The sequence below is a fragment of the Rhipicephalus microplus genome, chromosome 3 (assembly GCF_043290135.1).
Source record: "Rhipicephalus microplus isolate Deutch F79 chromosome 3, USDA_Rmic, whole genome shotgun sequence".
Classification (NCBI taxonomy): domain Eukaryota; kingdom Metazoa; phylum Arthropoda; class Arachnida; order Ixodida; family Ixodidae; genus Rhipicephalus; species Rhipicephalus microplus.
Window position 1 is genome coordinate 50474600 of NC_134702.1, and position 20790 is coordinate 50495389.

Below are 20790 nucleotides of genomic sequence, written 5' to 3' on the forward strand. Positions count from 1 at the left end.
AGTATACGAGAAAAAAATTATGAAGAGCTTCCAGTTTTTTACCATGCATGTTTGAAACGCAATTTATGCACTTTCACTTTCTGTAGGCAAACTATTCTTTCGTAAATGTTAATGAGTACTACAAAAATTAGGGGCCACACAAATGTTCTAGCATTAAACAGGTTACTGATTGATTAATTGTACAATTACAAGTGACGTCTCAATAAACGTTTGCCGCACTCACCTTGTTGTTTAACCGCTCCTTTGCACGTGACACTGAAGACAAGGCCGTCGGAATGAGAGATTTGCGGCTCCAGTTTCTTCGTAAGAACGTCATAGGTGAAGTCCTTCGCCCTACCTGCTCCTCTGCAAGGGTGAAGAGATTCTGCGCAGTCCAGGACTTGTTTGGCATCTTCAAGGTTATAGGCGACCTTTTCGGAGATCAGCGTCTTCCGAACATATGTCCGACAAATCACTTCACTCCGGTCGGTACCGTAATTCATGAGCACAGTCTTTTCGATGCTTACGAGTTCACGACTTAGGGAGGCCGAAACATAAGCAATTCCGTCATAATGACGAAACTTGTGCATTGCCCAGTGGTCGTTTGGCCGGACAACGTCTTCAAGTTCAAATGCGTTGTCGCTTTGCCTCGCACTTTCGCAATCTTCAAATCTCAGTTGCGGCTCAACTGATTGCAGCGCAGTTCTTTTTGACGGCTGGTCTTCACAGGTTGGTGGTGAAGCCGCTCTCTTCTTCGTTGACTGCTCCGGTGTGGGCTGCTCGTCAGGACACTTCAGGAGATGAGGTATAATTATGGGTACAGCATCACTGCGAAGTTCCGGCTTTCCCCGCTCTATATATACTTCTCGGCCTTCGATAATATGTACATATTGCCTTAGTATGTATTTTTGCTCGAAGTGCAGCTCGCAAATGGCATCGGTGACTTGCAAGGGCCGATCAGCGCGGTTGAGATTCTGGTCCCATAGCCGGCGTCTTTCTTCGTCTTGAGGTACTCCAAAGAGTGAGAGCTTGGGCTGGTTTTTAACTCTGCTGTATCCGGTTTGGCAGCCTACGACACAACAGTAATTTCTACGCCTAGACGTGCTCATCCTCTAATCTTTTGAAGCAGCTTGGAACGCTCCGTTATGCAACCAGCAGACACATATCTGCGCACGCAAACGTGCCGTCTGCCGCGTATTCTTTGTCCAGACGGCTTTGCTCAAAGGGAAATACAAACCTACGCGTTCACGAAAAAAAGCATACATTTTATTTCATGTCACTTGTTTTTGTCTCTAATAATGTGTAAAAAAAGAACCAGGAGACAAATTGTGAAAACAGCGCACGAACGACGGTGCATCGAACAGACGACGGCGCGTCGAGCAGACGACAACATCGAGCGCTCAGCGTCCCCGCCAGCGCGTCGTGCGGCCCGAACCGCCGCACGACTCGCACGCTCCCGCCGAAACTGACGTCACTTCAGGAGAAGGCTACTGCAGCGCCACCAAATTTTCCGCCGTTTTTGCTTCACCCGCACCGCTTGCCGCCGGCCACAGTGGACCCACTCCCCCATTCTAGTACACTCTAGTTCTGGGTTGAATAGACTAGAAGCCGACCAGTAGAAGAGCGTGTAGAGCGCTACTAAAGCTGTCTTTTGCAGCTCCAACGTTTATTATTATAAGCATACTTATCGTAAGTATGATATTGTGTTCGTAAACGCTTTCCTAATCTTTGTACCTCGTCTGTGAGGTGGCACACTGCGAGTCCGTCGTCTCCTTTGACGAGTACTCGCCACACAGTCGCCAAATTGCCGTTATTAGGCCGTTATTTTCGTTTTGACCGGTTGTGTTCCTCGCGAATACAGCGTTAGACCTGTTTCAAAGCACCCTTGTTCCTTCTTGAACCGTATTCCAGTTCAAGATTCTTCCAGAGGGCGTCGCTTTGAAGTCGTATCGCAAATGTGGCTTGTGGCGTGCTCCAACGAATCCAGATATTAGCATGGCTGCGCCAGCGTCGTCACCTCCCTACTTATAGCGAAACAGTGACCGTTACTTACTCTTCACTCCATTAACTTGATAAGCTATTATTCGATCCGCGTAGTTCATGCAGTCCTGACGGCTACTGTCATCTGACAGGACGGGCTTTCACAGAGCGAAATCAGTGGTCTTTTTTCTATTTTTCTCTTTGTGTATGTGTGTGTTGTGCACAGTATAGTGTTTATAACGCTGTCTAGATTGCAAGAGCTTCACCGAAGTAACCAAATTACCGATACTCATTCAAAATACAGTGTTTGTCAAGCGGAGCAAAGTTACTGGCAGTGCCTAGACTAACGCCTTGCCTTTTCTTTCGTTGCTCCTGTACAGTGCAACCTGCTCTGCACTAGTCTCTTTCTTTGCACGCTTGCGTCAAAAGAATGCCGGCTGTAAACACGAAAAGGACCTTCTCAGCATGTTTGCGTCAGAGGAACGTTGGCTGTAAACATAAAGGAACCTGTTGCTCAACCAAGTTTGTGGCATGGTTTACAACGTTCATATATCATGTTCAAAAGTGGTCATTGGACAGATTGGCGCACGTGTTTAGCATAGCTAATGCCCACACAATTGAAAGGGAAGGCCTTCATTACACCTGTAAGCGTTTTGTCAATCATGTTGGCCTAAACCATTTTATTGAAAAAATCCCAGTCGTTTTAGTCTCATGGATGAAAAAAAATTTGAAGTCGTCCTGAACTTCCACGGAATGGGAAACTATGAATGTTCAATTTCTATTTTTTTTTTATTAATCTGTACGATTGTGCTTGCACTGATGTCACTGAAAGTGCTGTGTTGGAGCACCAGTATGTAGGGACACCATGTTTCCTATGTCACATTTATGTTATCCAGTTATCACATGCAGGTTCTGTCATTGCTCACGCACAGAGACGTTCTCGCTGCATCACTTCCACATTGACGGTATTGAAACCTACGCTCATGACGCTACGTACAAGCCATCTATTGGAAAAGATGCAGCAAAGAGCGTTATTATGGGATTTAACATGGAAGGCATTTGTATAAGTTTTTTCAGATTTCTTAGTAGTCAGATGCATGCCTGCGCTATATACTTCTCTGCCTTGTGTTGCCCTTCTTTTAGCACTGCTATTTACAATGAATCAGCAGGCCTACCTTGACAATATTTTATTGGTGGAATGATTTGTGTATTTCAGTGTTGCTTTTTGAGCAAGTGTTGATAGTCTCTTCCGTTGGCCAAAATGCGCAGCATAGTGTGGTCTGGCAGTTATGGCCGACAACAACACTGCCGCCGCCACCACAATGATGCAGTCATCTCAGCTGGAACAGTACCTTCTCTTGGCCAAGACAGCGAAAGGCGCCGCAGCCGCCGAACTCATCAAGCAGGTCACAGAAGCCCCTGGCGTTCATGTCTTCGGAGAGCTACTCGACATGCCAAACATTCAGGAGGTGAGCCAGTCACATTGGAAACGAAGGTATTTGCAACTTCCAGGTATCGTGGCACCGCTGAGCGGTGGCATCGGGAAGTTCTGTTGAGATGATTGAAGTTTTGAACCTGCTTCAAACAGCAGACGCTGCTGCTTGTTTTTACACCTTTGTGGTCGTTTTTCAACATTGTGAACGGTCTTGATATTACGGTAACCCTTTGAGTTTCTCAAGTTAAAGGGAAAATAGAAAGAAAAAGCGCACTGAATTCACTGCGAGCCTCGACGCTCCCGGCCTATGCACAACGGCAGGAAAATTAAGCGACCTATTCAAATTAGTGCCCCGAAAAGCCATCAGAGGCTACGAGGGCTAAATTTAGCAGGCAAATAACCAAGGCCCGTGAATGTATGCAGTATCCATTTTCTGCAGGAGTACAGCAACTTCCAGGTTTGCAGTTCTTGCGCTTGGTTCGTCTGTTGATACAATACGATTTCGCACATATTTATCTTCTCGATATGCTACCCTCCATTTATTTACTTAATATAGTATGTTAGCGCTCCCCTACTTTCTCAAAAACATAAATTGGGCCACCGAAGTGTTAAGAAAGAAAGAAGTCTTCGCCAAAAGTGTACTTTCCGGTATCGTCTTTTTCGGGGAGATCATCTCAACGACCGCACTGTTGGATGTATAGTAGCGTCATCAGTAGGTCTGTCACACACTTCGGGTGAGGCCTCGCCAATCTAACATCGACGTGCGGCAGACTCGCAGGCTCCCACTTTACGCATCGGCCTGCGACGCCTGAAAGGCCTCTAAGTGGTACATCTTAAATTTATTAGCAGGTCAGTTGACTCCTGTGGGGTTGCACGTGTGGTGATGTATGGGCCCGACCGACGCACTCATAGAGCTGCCAGCCACAGACATTGGAAAAAACGCAGGCAAACAAGCATTTAATTAGTACAAGGGCAAGAAAATTTGTAAATAACAGAGAGGAAAAAACACTGATATGCAATGAAAAAGAACACATATATAATAAACCAAGCTCTAAAATAACACTTCAAGAGGTACAGACAAAAGACAAGTACGCGAAATATTAATAAAAGAACAACATGAGAAAAATCAAAAAGAGCTACAAAGAAATAATTACAGAAGGATCATGGTCGCGCTTCTGAATTTCTAAGTGCGATGCAGCGCACACAACTACAATTATTTAAAAGCTGGTTATAATAAAATAACAGTTTAAAAAAAAGTCACAATGAAAAGTTTCATACAAATCAGGCTAGCTCTTGGTCTTGTAGGCGAGTTCACGGGTGCCACTGTAGATCTCGCTTGCTTAGAAGACGACGAGGGTGCCCGGTATTGCAGCCGTCTCAATATGTTGCGTGGGTCAGTCCATACTCGCCGCCTACACGAGCCTCGGGACACCGACGACCACGCGTCTTGCTGGTTGCACGTCAACTGCCGAATTCAAAGCAGTCAAAACTCTTTCTCGGGGCGTACGCGTGTTCTCTTACCCTCTGGAGGTGATTTCCTTTTTCCCGAACACATGTGTGTTCCCTTTGATACAGGTGTAGGGAAGACGCGGTGGTGCTGTGCTGGGTCTTAAGTCGCCGGATATTGTCTTCCCAACACAAAAGCGCCCTTCCTTGGACGATGGGGCGCACGGGCGAAACGAAAAAATGCATTCGTTTGTGACAAGGTCGTGAAAGTTGAGAATAGTGTAATAAGTTTCTTCAAGAAAGGAGATGATCTACAAAAGGCAGGGAGCTTAACCTAGTTGGCTACCCAGAAGAGCACTAAATAAATAGACAAGTTGGCATAGTTATTTGGCGGCCAAGGTGTGCGCTCATCATGAGGACGCGATCCTATTTATGGCTGCATCGACTCCACTTTAAGATACTGCACTTCCAGCTTTCACTGTGACTGCGCTGCACTTTCTGCTCAGGCCTGACGTGTTTTCTTTATATATATATATAAATATGTATATATATCATGATTGTGTGCTGTTGCATCACCCATACTGCATTGGTAAATACAATTGATCAAAATAGGAATAAGGCCCAGCTTTCGTACGCTATGCTGCAAGAAAAAAGAAGATTGCTGAGCTGCCCAGTGGAAGTCTTTAGACCATTGGAGTATGTGTTGTGATGCACAGTTGTCATGTGCTGTGCTGTTATAAATGTCCGCATTGCACTTACTGTGCTTCTTGGGAATGTGGGTGGCCATCAATGCACAATACTAGCAGTGTAATACGAACTAACAAGTTTTTTGTTGAGCTATTACCGGTGTGATGTTAAGTCATCAATACGTAGTACAGTTAAGCATGCTTATAACGAACCTCTATATAACGAATTCCTTGATATAACGAAGTTTTTCTATTCCCCACCGTTGCTCTATAGAAGCACATGTATTTGTGACCTCTATGTAACAAAGTAACAGCGGGAGACAACCTTGATTAAGAAATTTTCCCACGGACAATCTAAAAATTTTGCTTCGCATTTTGCCATTTTGGATACGAGCACGCATCAGCCGTAGCTGCCCCGGCACTGAAGAAGCGGTGGCGGTGCGCATGGCGCACCAGGCTAGAGAGTGCGAGGCGGGCCTTCACACTACGAGCCGGCGTTGCCGTCGTTCTTGCCACCCCCGGCGCATGCGCGGGTGTGCCCCTTCTTTCACACCAAACTTTTTAAAAAAAAAAAAGCTACTTTTGCACGTTGGCAGTGCCACGATTTTAGTTAGCGTCACATGGTGGGACCGTGCTGCATATGGAGGGCGCTTTACCTAATAGTTTCCCGCGGCATCCATGTCTGTGTCGTTCGCTCTTCGTTTTCGACACCGTGAGCATGTGCATAGTTTTACTGCGCGCGCATAATGTGGCCCCCGACGACGACATTCAGCATTGCTTTTTTTTATTACGACAGCAATTACCGTATTTACTCGATTCTACCGCGCCCTCGATTGTAACGCGCACCCGATTTCCACCGCGGAAAAAAAAAAAAAAAAACCGTAAGACATCGATTGCAACGCGCACCCATTTTTTTTTTTTTCTGGCCCGCACGATCACACCACTCGAAAAAACGATTCCTTTCGGGATTGTATTCTATTTAAATATGAGGTACGGGCGAAGCTTGTGCCCATCTGACGTGTAACAGAGCATTGCCGTCACTGTAGTTTTACCGTGGACTGATGTCAGCACGCGAACTTGCTTCGCCCCCTTCTTCTCGACAGTTGTGGTGCCAGGCATGTCGAAGTAAAGAGGCGTCTGATCGGCATTCCAGATTTGCCCAAGCAGGTTTCCGTTGTTGCGCCGCAAGTTTAGGACGAACCTCTGAAAACTGTAAAGCTTTTCATCGTACTTCTCCGCAAAAGTTTTCGCATATGCATGTTCCCCTTCGGAGGGAAGAGCCTTTCCTCTTCATATAGTTAATTAGCCAGCACCTGCTCGCTTTAAACAGGCTCCGCATTAGACTTTTTTCTAAGACTAATTGCATAGCCCGCACTTGGAGCAGTTCTGTCGTCATGGGCCGCTGTGCCGCTCGCTCCTCAAGCACATACTCGCGGAGCAGCTCTTCAATTTGCGGAAACCGACCCTGCTGGGGTTCACTGAAGCCTTTGCGTGAAGCTTTGCTATCGACAATCTTCTGCTTTTGTTTCCGCCGGTCCCGCACGCACGTTTCGAGAAGGACCACGATGCGGCCCGATTTCCGTCCGTTTCTGCACACGCGATGACTTTTCTTTTAAAAGCGGCATCGTGGTGCACTCGAGTTTTTGGAGTCGGCCCTTCCACGTCGACGATGCTAATGCACTACTAGATGACGAACTCCTCAGCACACGTACGAAGTGCCGCACATGGTAAACACATAGGCAGAAATAGCCGACGCACCATGCCGACGCACGTAGGGGGCGGCCATTTTGGATTTGCGATGGCAATAGATTGATTGTAATTTTTTTGTTCGTACTCGATTCTAACGCGCATGCGATTTATGAACTCGCTTAACCGGAAAAAAGGTGCGCGTTAGATTCGAGTAATTACGGTATATGGACAGTCTCACCTGGTTTTTTGCCATCGCCGCCACCATTCATCGCATATGTATACCTATCCATATATATGAAAGCTCAAGAAAGAAAAAATTTGGCCCCGTATCTGCATGTTACACTGCAAGTGTCGTCGGAAGTTGACAGTCTTACGTCAGGAGAGAGTGAACAAAACGTTTATTTGATGCTCTGCTCAAGAAAATCGGTGAATGGTATTCTGGAGGCGCTGCGTTAGAGTGCCTCGAACATGCAGCGGAGGCGAACGAGCGAATAAAGTCACGTCACACGTGAGACATGAGCGCTATCTGGCAGTTATCCTGGAAAACGGGGCGCGCCCGTCTCTGAAGTGATAAGGTGTAGAACTCAAGGCGACGGGTAGGTGCCACCACCGTGTCGTCTTAGCAAAGCGTTGGAAACACTTGCCGTTTCGTGCAAGCGTTGCATGGCCAGCGCAGCGTTGTAAAGGCTACGACCCTTAAAGTTACTTATGTATGCCTTTTCTAGTAAAAAATACACATACAAAACATTGACGTGTTGTTATGGTGCCTCAGATATGCGCAATAATTGCTTTTTCATTGAAAATCGCACAAGTATGAACGCTGAACCTTGAGCAATATTGGTGGGCGCTGTGGATGGGGTCGGCCGTTTGGAGTATCGTTAATGGTGGACAAACAGACAAATGTACAGACAGGCAGACCAAAATTTTGGCGTCGAAGGTCCCCAAGAAACATTGTCGTCTTTAAAAAGAAAAGCCGCCCGCGCTTGGTGCCCAGCTCATCACTGTGCGCCGATGCGCGCTTATCTCCCACGCGTACTTTGCCCCGCGAAGGGAGAGGGGGCGCGCTTATCCTTCGGTGAGGAGAATCGTGCGCCTCCGACTTTGACCGGAACGATCGCGTGTAGTTGCCGGGCGCGCAAAGATCTCTTCGCCTGCTGGGCAGGTGCCATTTGCGAAAAAAGTGCGCTTTTCAAACACAGCGAAGTAACAACTGGGGCACTTAGTTAGCACTCATATCTGTAGCTGTGATTACATTTCGTGCCTTGTTTTTGTTTAAACAGTGCGTCAAGTGTCAAGCGGTAAACATTGTTAGTTCGCTCTCGTCCTCGTACGTCGTTTGCACGTGAGCAGCGCGCTGCATGTTTCGACCTGCTTGTCGTTCTTGGTGTTACATTCCCAGTTATTGCTATCGCATTCAATGCTTTGCCCTTGCGGCGAAACTGTGACTTTTCTTAATTTTTGACAACCCTATCATCACCACCGAAGGGATGCCAGACTAGTCGCTGATGGAAACTCCGAGACCATAGTGACTTCCCGACAGATCTTCGGAGCTCGACTCGTCATGCCCTTCAGTCTTGCATTGCGAGTACGCAGGCAGGTAGCTTTCACGATTAGTTCTGGCAACACGACGTGCGCGTGGAATGCAATGCATTGGACGCGATAGCAAAAAATTGCACTCTCATAAGAAGTAAGGCTGGCATCCAATATCACGGATTCGATATCGCCTAACTTCTGCAAAACGATAGTGTGAGAAAATACTGCCACTGCAGGGATAAGTGCTCTTTTCAAACAGTCTCTTCACGTTGAAACCTCACCGATACTCGCCGAGATAGCAAGCGCGCCAGCGATCCCGACCGCCCTTAAAATCAAACTTCATTATTACTACTCGAGCGATTCCCCCACTCCTCACGTTGCTCCATGCTCGTTCAAGACTGGACTTTGTTTGACCATTATACAGCAGTTCTAGCACAGGGGAGATGTTATCTTATGCACTTTCCAGGCGATAGGGATGGGCTGACTAATTTTATCTCTGCTTCAGCAGCGCTCGCGCGTTTTTTTTTTGTTTTTTTGTGAAAGTTATGATGCGTTGGGGCATGTTATCGATTCGGACTTGTTACAGAACATGGCAGCGACGGCAAAAGCTCGCCGAGAGCGTCCATATAATTGTTCTCGCAATAACAACACAGATTTCTCACTGTAAAAAAAGTGTTTTGAGTTAGTACTGCCTTCAGCCCCTTGCTTGCTTAAATTGTGCATTTACTTCCCGAATTTTCGTACTGAACCTGCATATACGAAATCCTCTTTATAATGAATTTTTCTGGGAATTTATCAATTTCATTATATCCAGGTTTAACTGTATATGTAGTAACTGTCTTTGTAATAGTGCTCAAAACAGTTTAATATGCATAGTATGTAGTTAGTCACTTTGGCATTGCGAGTTTTTACGTCAGCTTTATGCAAGATTTTTATTAATGCAAAAAAGTTTTGATTAGAAAGTTTTATGTTATTTTGTTCTTTCTAGCTGGCAAATGGTCCCCACAGCACCTACTTAAATCTCCTCAACTTGTTTGCATTTGGGACCTATGCAACGTACCATGGTGAGTGATTGCCATAATTTTTTTTTAGTGGATTCATTTTTCGCTAAGTTCATTCAAAGTGATGCTTTGCTGCCTCATTAAAAGTAAATAAAGCAGCCGCTTAGTTGGAAGGCCTAATGCCAGCTCTGTTTTATTCGTAGTCTATCCTTTTCTCATTTCTTCCTCCATTGCTGTACCTGTTTCTCTTTCTGGTGGCTTTTGCATAAATTAACCCCTTTTATTTTTCCTTACAGAGAACAAATCTCAGTTTCCACCATTAACGCCGGCTATGGTTACGAAATTAAGGCACCTCACCATAGTGTCTTTAGCAACAAAAACAAAGGTGACACACATTTTATTATCCTTTGATGCATATGCACCACAAAGTGCTTAATTGTTAGAAGGCCCGAGGCGGTGGTGCATTGGTTATGATGCGAGACTGCTGACGCACAGGTGGCTGTATCAATTCTCGGGCATTGCGGCCACATTTTTGATAGAAGCAAAAATGTGTGAGGCCCATTCACTTAAATTTTGGTGAATGTTACAAGGACACCTGATGGTGTAAATTTCTGGAGCCCTCCGCTGCATCTCTTATAATCATATCGCAGTTTTTTTACATGATACCAACATGTATTATATAATTTGTCAGAAGTAATGGGGTAGTTGGTTACAGCTTGAGTAATGTGTGCTGAGTATTCTTATTCACTCAATCGCAAAGGATTGGAAAAAAGGATTTCATTTCTAACTCGCCTGTTTATTTTAGCAAATGTCAAAGCCACTGCCAAGAAAACTGTGCAGTTACTGCAGCGCAGCATACATTTGTTTTGAATAAGGGGCAAAGCTCTTGGTATATTGTATGATTTGCTTAAATTGCTGCTTCTCTAGCAAAAAGCGTGAAGTTAGCTTTACTTCCCTAAGTGGGTACAGTGCACTTCCAAGTTTGATGTTAAGGCCCAATACCAAGCTGAAGTAGCTGTATGTTACTGGGGCAAAAATCAAGTGCATTTCTATTAAATTTACCGGTAGTTTCTTGCAGTAGTTTTTATTATAGCCTGTGCATTATTTAAAACTTGATGTGATCTAAAGCTCAATTTCAGTTCTGTGTGGCACCGCATTTTGTTAAGCATTCTTACTGTCATGAGTTGTGCTGTTACAAATGATATCTAAGGTTCTTTCTTAATTTATTCAAAGATCGTGGCTCTAGCTGTAGAGCAGAGTCTGAACGGCATGCTGTCCAGTCTGGTAAAAATATAATGTGCTTTTGTTCTGCCATCACTAGTGTATCCCATATTCCACGTTGCTAAAAGAACTCGACATGAAGAACTTGCGGGAGTTAGAAGATATGATCATCGATGTGATCTATGCTGACGTGGTGCGAGGGAAGCTGGACCAGAAGAACAATCAGCTGGAAGTGGACTACACCATAGGCAGAGACATCCGTCCAGAGGACGTCAATACCATCATCCGAGTGCTGCAGGAATGGTAACGCTCGATGCATTCTCTTTGCTTATGAAAGGCATTCCTAGTAGTACATGTATTTACACTATTTAAAAGTCTCCTCTAATGTCAAAGTAACACAGTCAAAGAATAACAAAAATGAGAGAGAGAGAACTGACTGATACTATTCATGCAGGACAGGATTTGACTGCGTAGTTGGAGTCAACATTCGTCCTGTTACGCTCTTCTCTGTCCTGTCTTCGTAAAAAGTAGCGCAGAATGATTTCAATAAGGTATCGCCAACTAGTGCCAAGACATGTATTGTCAAGACAAATAAGAAGTGAAAATTTTTTTTTTTTAAATCAAGGGACCCTTAACCTTCGCCTGTAACAGTTGAACGCGATAGTGAAATCCGGCCCCTAGTGCACATTTAAACCGCTAAGTGCATACTTATTCATATGTTTTGTTGTATACACATGCACGCACACAAACATGCACACAGTGATCCCTGATGGATCACTAGATGTCGCTAATAAACCACCAAGACTGCTGCCATGGTTCGACCTGTCAAAGCTATGTGAATTTTCACTAAGCTGTTTTAACAAAAAAAGCACCCCACCAGAACACATAATCCAAGAATTTTACACACTTCAGCACGAATATAGGGATTACGAAGAATTTTACACAGGTGGCTCAAAAACGGAAGACCACTTGGGTATTGGGATTGCGACGACGAAAAGCGCAATTTCTGTGAAAGTACCTCGTAGGTTTTCCATTTTTTCAGCTGAAGCTTATGCCTTGAGTGAAGCAGTTCGGAAAATCATCGCTGAAAAATACAAGAAAGCAATCATATACACCGACTCACTAAGCACACTAAAAGCACTACATATAAAATCCGAATGTGAGCCAATAGTGGGCGACATTTTAAACATGGTATACTTAAACAGCCAGGCAGCCTGCATCCGTTTCTGCTGGGTCCCAAGTCATGTTGGGATACCCGGAAACGAAAAAGCAGATAAGTATGCTTTCCAGGCAGCCCATAAAACAGTAACAAAAGTGAAAATTCCCCTCAAAGATATCCAGAGAACAATTCGCCTGGCTCTACTAGCAAAGTGGCAAAAGCAATGGGACACCTGCACGAACAATAAGCTCTACCTGGTGAAACCCACACTCGGGGAATGGAAGACCTGCCGTCACCAGCAACGGTTTATCGAAGTTGTATTATGCCGACTTCGCATTGGACACACACACTTGACACACAACTTCTTACTTGAAAGGAAGAATAACCAACGTGTGAAAAATGCCAAGAAGCGTTAACACTTATGCACATCCTAATTACATGTCCTACCATTGAAACACAGAGACAAAAACATTTCAGCAGGCTATACAAACAACACGCACCTTTACACCCTGCTTTGTTCCTAGGAGATGACCCTCTAGTACCTCTGCCTGACTTGCTAAACTTTCTGAAGGAATGTAATATGTTACATAAGCTTTAAAATCTCATCTTTTCAGTGTCCATTCCTGAAAGTCTTGTGTCTGGCGCAGCATAGCCTTAGCTGCTTTTGCGCCATTAAAACCAAATTAACCTAACCTAACACGGTAGATTGGACCAGTGCGCACTATTATCGCCGAATGGGCTCATTTTCGTTGTGACACCTGTCGAACAAAATGTGATAAAGGGGCCCTGAAACACTTTTTCAAGTAACCATGGAGTTAATTCTTTAGAAGAGCTTATTGTCTCACGAATTCAACGGTGCAGAAATGTTAAAAACCCGTCCAGTGCGAGTGGAGTTACAAAGCTTTGTCGCATGCTGCGATTGCATCATCTCTTCTCTCCTCCCGACGAAAGCGCTGGAAGCTAAGCAAGGAGGGGTGGCAGGGCAAACTACCCCACCTCGTGACCTTGAGAATTTTTTTTTTTCTTTGAATGCTCGGCTTTTTCAGTGTGATCGTGCATGCACGAGTGGACAAGTAGCGGCTTCCCGCTGCTATCTCGGTAACTTGATTTTTCGGTCACAACCAACAGGGCCGACACCGGCGGCGGGTTTTCTGCGACAGGAGCTCTTTAACGCTATCGCACTAAAAAAAAAAAGTCCCAATTTTTGTTTGCTAAGACGGCTTCACAGCAATGCTTTAAAGCTCTGCAGGAAAGCTAGCTTTGCGGCAATTTGTGGAATTTTTTGTTTAATTTTTTCTATGCTGAAGGCGTGGTTTATACGCGAGGAAATATGATATGTAATGCAGGTAGAGCCGGAATGCCAATGTAGTGTCGTCCATCATTTCTCGTTTGTCGTGCACCTAACTGGTGGTACTTGTTTCGATTCTGATTGTACATAGACCCCCCCCCCCCCCCCCCCAACTATGGATTTCATATTTGGATGAAATGTCTCGACCTGCAGTCGCGTAAATACTATATGTGTCTGTAGCAGACATGAATAATGCCACAGTCCCGTCGCGTACGTCGCCAAACACTTCGCGCCAGGCAGTGGCACATACCCACGTGTAGGTATGTGCCTCCAGTATGCGAGTATGTGCCGCAGGTGATTGACATCTGGTATCTACCCAGGAACGACAAGAACACACATGGGCAATTTCAACGCGCGAGCGTTAAGAAATGTCCGACATCAGTAGCGTCTACCCTACGAATGGAATGAATAAATGTCAGGGCCCCAGCTGGAATCGAATCCAAGCATTATGCGTGGCAATGAAGCATTTTTTCACAGAGCTACACCAGGCCTCGGAACTACTTTTTAAATAGACACTAATCTCCGTGAAATGTCAATAGTGGTTGTAGTGCTGCCTACCCAATTGTAAAAACATTACATATGTACTCCTTTGATATAGCCGCCACGTCGGATTAACGTCAATTCTGGTTAGTCGCCGTGCGCTCAAGTTTCTTTAGGTAGCAGTGTCCAGGGCCAGCGTCCTTGCGGGCATCAGCACTTCATATCGGCTTCTGGTATTCCTAATACGCATGTTCTAGTTGGCATCATTGTGCAAGTGCAAACCACTGGTTATACAACATCTGCAACTATTAAACATATGTCTGTGCACACAACATTTGTACATTATTTAGTGTCATTTTATAATGTGACGTTCAATAAAAAAATTGCAACAAGGTCACCTTCCCTCCACATGCTTCATATAACATCGATTCCCAGGCACGTGGAATTTGCCGACTTTTTTCTTTTTAAAATATTTTAAAAAAATTTTCAAAATTTGTTTCATCATATCCACTTGAACACTGTTTGCAAATAAGGATTGTGTCAGCTCTGCCATATTCTGTTGAAATCTAGTGTAGCGGTCTGTTGGTGCAGGAACCTTGAGGCAGTGCTGCCATTTGTATTTCCTTTTCGTACATTTTCTGGATTTTTTAGTGATTTATTTTGCACTGAGAGATGCTGGAACCGGCAGATAACAAGGCTGTCATTTTGTTACTGTCCTTCTGGCTTGTTTCTAATGGCTGCAGTTATTATGGTAGCTTATCAGCCAGAACGTGATGGCAAATGAACAAGTAGCTGCACTTGATGCTGCGTTACCTGACATTTATGTTTCTCTGCCCCTTTAGGTGTACAAGCTGCGAGACTGTAGTGAACAGCATTGAGTGCCAGATCACCCGTGCTAATGCTATGAAGGACTCGCACATAAAGCTGAAGCAACACATTGAAAACGAGGTGACTTATTTTATGCATTGCATGCTTATTTATTTTTTTATCTATTGCTGCTGTTGCCTTTTGTAGCTGTGATAAAGAGTGGGACTAAAAAGGAAGCCTTATCAGCATAGCCTCTGCTTTTAATTTTTAATGCATATAAGCTTAGTGTGGGCGTTAATGCACCGTGCTCAGCACTCTGGTATTAGACTTTCCACGAGCTGCTACTCCTACCCCTCCCCTTCACCATTGCGAGAAAATCCTGTATATCTTCCCCTCACCGTGATGACTAGTGTTAATAGAAGCAGCTTTGCACAGAAATTATTTGTTAGGCTATTTTTACGCTCTTTATTGCATCCATAGCATGATGGTTAGTTGTTTGCACTTTTGTAATTATACATAACTTAACCCTGTAATGCCCACGAAAAGTTGTGCCTCCAGAAAACTCGCGAGAGTACTCTGACTGTTTTTATTCTTCTTGTAGAGGTCATTTAAAAAAAAACACATGAATGAAATTTTGTTTGAGGCATTACTTAATCAGTAATAATTGCAAATAATCCATTACTATCATATTATATATAGGTCACCGTACCTTCTTCCTAATATGCAAAATCTGCAATATCTATTTATCATGACAGCTATAGTAGCTTTATTGAAGTATTATATTCAATGTACCGTATAAACCGGACTATAGGTCGAGTGGGAATATAGGTCGACCCCCCCAAGTTCAGGTTACCGAAAAAGAAAAAAAAGGAAAACAACCCAAAACTGCCGAACCAAATTTATTTGCGAATTGGGCACACCGCATCCCGATCGTCGGTGCTCCCCTCAACCACCATCGGAACTGCTCTTATTCGTCCGACGAAGCAAAACTGTCTTCTGAAGACGAGAGTTTGTCGCTGGCCGCCTCCCACAGTGCGTTGTCTTCAGTGCCATCCAGCGAGTTGCTGATGCAACATTTCTTGAAAGCATTTTCCACCATGGAATCACCGGGCGGGAACACCGGGCGGGAACGCTTCCTTCGGCATTGTCTTGCGTTTGAAAATGACGAAGGGCGGAAGCTTTCTACCATCTGCCGTGCATGCCAGCATGACGTTGAAGCGCGAGTGCTCGTTGCCAGTGGACAACAGCTTCACATCCTTGGCGCCGCGCTGCGTGATTGTGGTAGACGAAAGCATGTCAAACCACAAGGGGGTCTCATCGGCGTTACCAATCTGCCCCATCATGCAGTCGTTCTGCTCCCGAAGGCCGTTCACAAAGCGCTGAAAGTTTATGAGCTTGTCCTCGAACTATTTATCCGGCAACTTTTGACAGATGGATGTGCACCGCCGTAGGGAAAATCCTTTGCGTTACATAAATCGACACACCCAAGAGTTTGGTGCACGAAACTCTTCTTTCGTGAACCCAACTTCTCGAGCGAGTTCCAAGGCTTTCTTGCGAATGGTATCCACGGTCACTGGCAGCGAGCGCCCACGAACTTCCCGCACAAAGTCCGCTAGCTTATCCTCCAGCTGCGGATGAACGGCACTTCGTCCATGAAACGACATTTTTTGTAGATTGCACCTCTGCAGCTTTCCTTTTTGCGCCCTCCAATAGCGCACACTTTTTTCCGATACACCAAAGCGGCGCTAAGCAGTCATATTCCCGTTCGCTTCTGCGAACTCAAGATCTAGTTTAAACGCAGCTGAGTACCCTCGCACTGCTAGACATATTCAGTGAACGAAAAAAAAAGGCCACTAAAAATGCAGCGCAATGTCAAGCGGAGCGAAAACTCGGAACAGATCGGAAGCAAATCAAGAACACAAAGAAAACAGACGAAGAAAAAAAGACTGCGAATGGATTTGAATGCGGATATGGCCGCGTCCGGCTTCACAAGCACATGCAAGTTACATGTTGCCAGACAGCGTCGCACTTTTGGCTAAACACTGCTATATAAGACGAGGGGCGACATTAACTTATTTTATTGAAAATATCTCGACTTATATTCCGGTTTATACGGTACCAAATATGATACAGTGTGCATTACATGGTTAATACTCTGCATATGTACCATTTGAACTGTTACTTTTGTATTTAGTTGTAACAACCATTTACAGCCCTTGCAGGTATTGTAAAGTAGCAGCACATTATACAGTACCTTTCAAGGGAAGCATTGAGCAAAGAGGGATCACCGCTAAAATTTGGGTAGGCCAGCCAGTAATGTTAAATAGTCATAAAAAGCATCTCTGCAATCTTACGGTAAAATACTTTTGCATTACTATTCACAAGGCGTTGCAGGATTCGTTATGAAAACAGTTGTGAGGGTAGCCTAACTGCCTTAGTACGATGTGGCCAATACGGTTCCGAACAACTCTGTCTTCCTGAAAGTTTTACTTAACTTGAAGGCAACGCTCACCTAAACCATTGTGCAAATTTTTATCTGGAAGCCGAGAAGCACACACAAGTTGATGTGATTACAGAAAGGATGTCAAAGGCTGGCTGAATAATGTTTCACGAGTCAAAAAGCAGAATGCCAGTTTCTGCTTGGGTGCATCGTGTTGCGCGAAATGAGCTCTGCATCACTTCAAGTGCCTTTGGTTCAGGTGGCAAGCGTAAAGAAGAATCTAAAGGTGCAATCGCAAGATGTGGACGACCAAATGGGTGCCGATGGCCGAGATGACAGCCATATGGACAAGCCGGGCAAGAAGGGATCCAAGAGCAAAGGGTGCGTCTCGTAGCTACCACACATTGCATAATTTGCCCCTGTGTACGCGGAAAGTTACAGGTGCTGTCAGTAGAAGTTCTTGCAGCAAGCATTTTTAAAGTTGGCTCATTATAATGCTGTATGTGCAACACTAAGAGAAAATGAATACCAACTCACCCAGTCGTCAGTTCCTTTGCTAGTTAATTATAACAGGAGATAAAAGCGTATTATCGCCATGCCGCTGAGTGTTGTGCTTCATACGTTATGCTTTGTCTTGCATCCGTCAACGACTCTTCCATCCCGCGTTACCGTGCTGTAGCAGAGGGACTGCGGCATGTTTAAGTTATAAGCTTTACCTTCATTTCTTATTTTTTTTTTTGCTTGGTGCACTTAATGTTTTTATACAACGTATTTTACATTGGATACAAACCAAAGCCAATGAGATTTCAGGGGTCACACATAGCATAGGGGTTCTCTTCGCGTGGGGATTTCTATGGGGCAGTTAGACAGACTGACGCAGACAAGAATTCGATATGTTATATACAGGTTTGGATGTAATAAGTTGAACTTCGTATCACAACAGTGTGGAGGACAAGATTTTAATGAGCTTATTAATTATCTATGCTAGGTTACCACATCAGAGTAGAAGATGAGAGTGGCTGAGAAAACGCCTGGGCTTTAAAGACTGACCTGCTTGAGTTGAAACAGGTGAGCTTTCTTGTCAAATGGTCTGTTTTTGAGCTTTCATGTTCACTTGTAGGCTTCCTTAGTAGTACTTTGCTAGGATGTAGAGAACGTGAAACATTTTGTTCTTTGGAAAATATTTGTGCATGTCGTGACTCTACTGACTGGGTGCATCATATCATTACATGTGTAGATTTTATCCTGTTGCTCTGAGCAATACCTTTTGCACTCTCTCATAGTTTTGTAACTAGGTCGGCTAGTTTTCTTTGTGTTCCTTGGGGCCATTTTTTCTTTTTTAATTACGATTACAGGATGGAGAAACGGCCAAGAGAAGACCACGAAAGGCTTTCTTGAAACACTGTATAAACTGTAAAATAAAAAATCCTGTTCCGTGCTGCCTTATTTTGTGCCGACATGTCCAGTTTTGAAAGTGCAGCAGCTTGTATAGGCCTCTGCATGTGACGTGCTCTTGTAGGGTGAAAGGCTTTGCACATAGTACTCGCGTACCAACTGTTTAACTTATGTACGCAAAAGATAGAACATTCTCAATAATGTCTTGAGTAAAACATCATCTCTAGATCTCCGCAAACGTGTGCGAAAAATTTGCCCGTTAAATTGTGAATATGGCTGTACAAAGCACAAGACAAGTGAACGCACACGACGATGCACAAGTAGGCAGATGCACTAGACGAGTGAATCGTAAAAAAGAAATTGTGGACTTTAGAGAAACACACAAAAGTTTAATTCCAAACCAGAAAATCGAGAATGAGGCTCTGCAAAGGCCGAATCGTATTCGTATAGATGACTTCACAAACCAAACTGGCGCCAACAACACTTTAAATTAAGTGCGAAGATACTAATTCCCCAGCCTCTCCTACTCTTTCAATTTCTGTGTAAGCCTAAATTATGTGGCAAATAAGGGCGTGCTCCCTCAGAGTCCGAAGTTCCAAATCTGTCTTGTAGATGTCAATAATATAATAACATTTGAAATTTTGGAAGCTAAAAATTTTCGGCGTCTGCTTTTTTGGACATCCTGCCCAAATTTCAGATCCAAAACCTGAACGAGTCCCAGGGTTGCCATTGAGTTTTCAGTGAAATTCGCCAAACGTGCAGGGAAAAGTCGCCAAAAGTCATAATTTTTCTTCAAATTTTGCCAGAAAAGTCGCTACTCAACATATGTGTGATGGGTCTAGTAATAAAAATTGCTAATTATGTATAGCCCCCTGGAGTACAGTACCATTCATAACCCCAAAATTGACATTTTTCAGTGCCAGTCTCATCATCCCCTTCACCACGGGAAGGCTCACTGCGCTTGGAGTCTTATCACCCGCTTCACCATGGGAGCACCGAGAAAGGGCATGCATACACTGCAGCAGGATTCCTGAAGGCTAGCGCCGCGCAACAAAAATTTGTGATGGCTTCAGTTGTATCCAATACAGGGCGAAGCAGCCACTACAACAAGAAAGGGAGGACGTGCTTATCTTTCCTACAGGTTTAGTCTCGTTGCAGTGGAAAAACATGTTCGATAATTGAAAAAAATAATTACAAATCACAATTTTTTTTAAGTTAAGAAAGACTGCGTAACCGTTGTGATGCCTGCACCCCACCCGTCTTCTCTGCAGTCATGCTTGCACTACACATTCACTTTAATGCTGTTTCTGAAGGCTGCCATAAGAAGCCAACTACTTGGCCGGCCCAAAAGGTATGTTAAATTAAAACTCTACATAAGAAATCAGCGAGTACTACCGCATTGAAGAAGTCGACAAGCTATCGAGGAGAGTAGTACTGTGGTCAGAACAAGCGGACTAACCTTCTGCTAGCCACTTCAGAATCGAAACTTTAAATAAGCTTAGAACTTCTAAAGCACCTACAGTACTTAAACCACCGCTTCATGGCACGCAAATCACTCCGATGACGTAACTTTTGCCGAGATGTTGCTGGTGGACGCGCCGTACGCCAGCGCTTTGAGGATATAGGTGAATTGAGAAACAGGACAGATGTACCGAGTTGTGCTTAAAGTGAACCTTCTAGTGGAGCGCCTAAAACTACTAAAAAAAAATGCAAAGATGTTTCCCATTCGTTTCGAAAACACTGCGTATAGAATGCATAGCTCAGTGGAGGCCTATGCCAAAAATCGGCCAAAATTCGCCATGTCGCCATTCATAATTTTAGGCCGCCACGGGCCTCTCAAATTCGCCAATTTGGCAAAAAGTAGCCACCAGTGGCAATCCTATCGAGTCCCCACATCTACTATCTCTACATTGACAACGACGTTTTCTTGATGGTGCGTTTTCTTGTTCAGGCTCCATAGCGGAGCCTGAACGGCAGCTTTGCCGCAAAACGAGTATAAGGGGAAGCATATTAAAAATCTGAAGGGGCACTTACGATTTGATGACGACTATTTTTGTTTTTGGCAAGTTCTAATAGTAAAATATTCATTGCATATAAAATAACAAACACTATTTGACAAAAGTTTGAAATTTCGAATATTTGCACTCCCCTATTATATACATTTAAAAAAATGTTTTTATGGCTTAGCACC

The 20790-nt window shown here is 44.3% G+C and overlaps 1 protein-coding gene across 2 annotated transcripts; it reads left to right on the forward strand.

Annotated features, from left to right (window-relative positions):
• Positions 1 to 1530: 1530 nt before the first annotated feature.
• On the forward strand, positions 1531 to 19713 carry CSN7 (COP9 signalosome subunit 7). 2 transcript variants are annotated; one of them, XM_075889549.1, is made up of 9 exons: positions 1531 to 1668; positions 3229 to 3428; positions 9737 to 9812; positions 10046 to 10134; positions 11071 to 11273; positions 14800 to 14905; positions 17464 to 17585; positions 18193 to 18272; positions 19517 to 19713. In XM_075889549.1, the coding sequence occupies exons 2-8, from the start codon at positions 3249 to 3251 to the stop codon at positions 18215 to 18217; spliced, it is 801 nt and encodes a 266-aa protein (XP_075745664.1). In that variant the 5' UTR covers positions 1531 to 1668; positions 3229 to 3248; the 3' UTR covers positions 18218 to 18272; positions 19517 to 19713. The 2 variants fall into 2 exon arrangements, with proteins under 2 accessions (XP_075745664.1, XP_037281529.1); XM_037425632.2 differs by lacking the exon at positions 19517 to 19713 and adding an exon at positions 18560 to 18650.
• Positions 19714 to 20790: the final 1077 nt, after the last annotated feature.

Bases quoted from the DNA above. Each gene is read 5' to 3' on its own strand.
- CSN7 (XM_075889549.1), top strand. From the start codon at position 3,249: ATGGCCGACAACAACACTGCCGCCGCCACCACAATGATGCAGTCATCT. The intron at 3,429-9,736 runs GTGAGCCAGTCA...TGTTCTTTCTAG, and splicing joins ACATGCCAAACATTCAGGAG to CTGGCAAATGGTCCCCACAG. The intron at 11,274-14,799 runs GTAACGCTCGAT...CTGCCCCTTTAG, and splicing joins ATCCGAGTGCTGCAGGAATG to GTGTACAAGCTGCGAGACTG.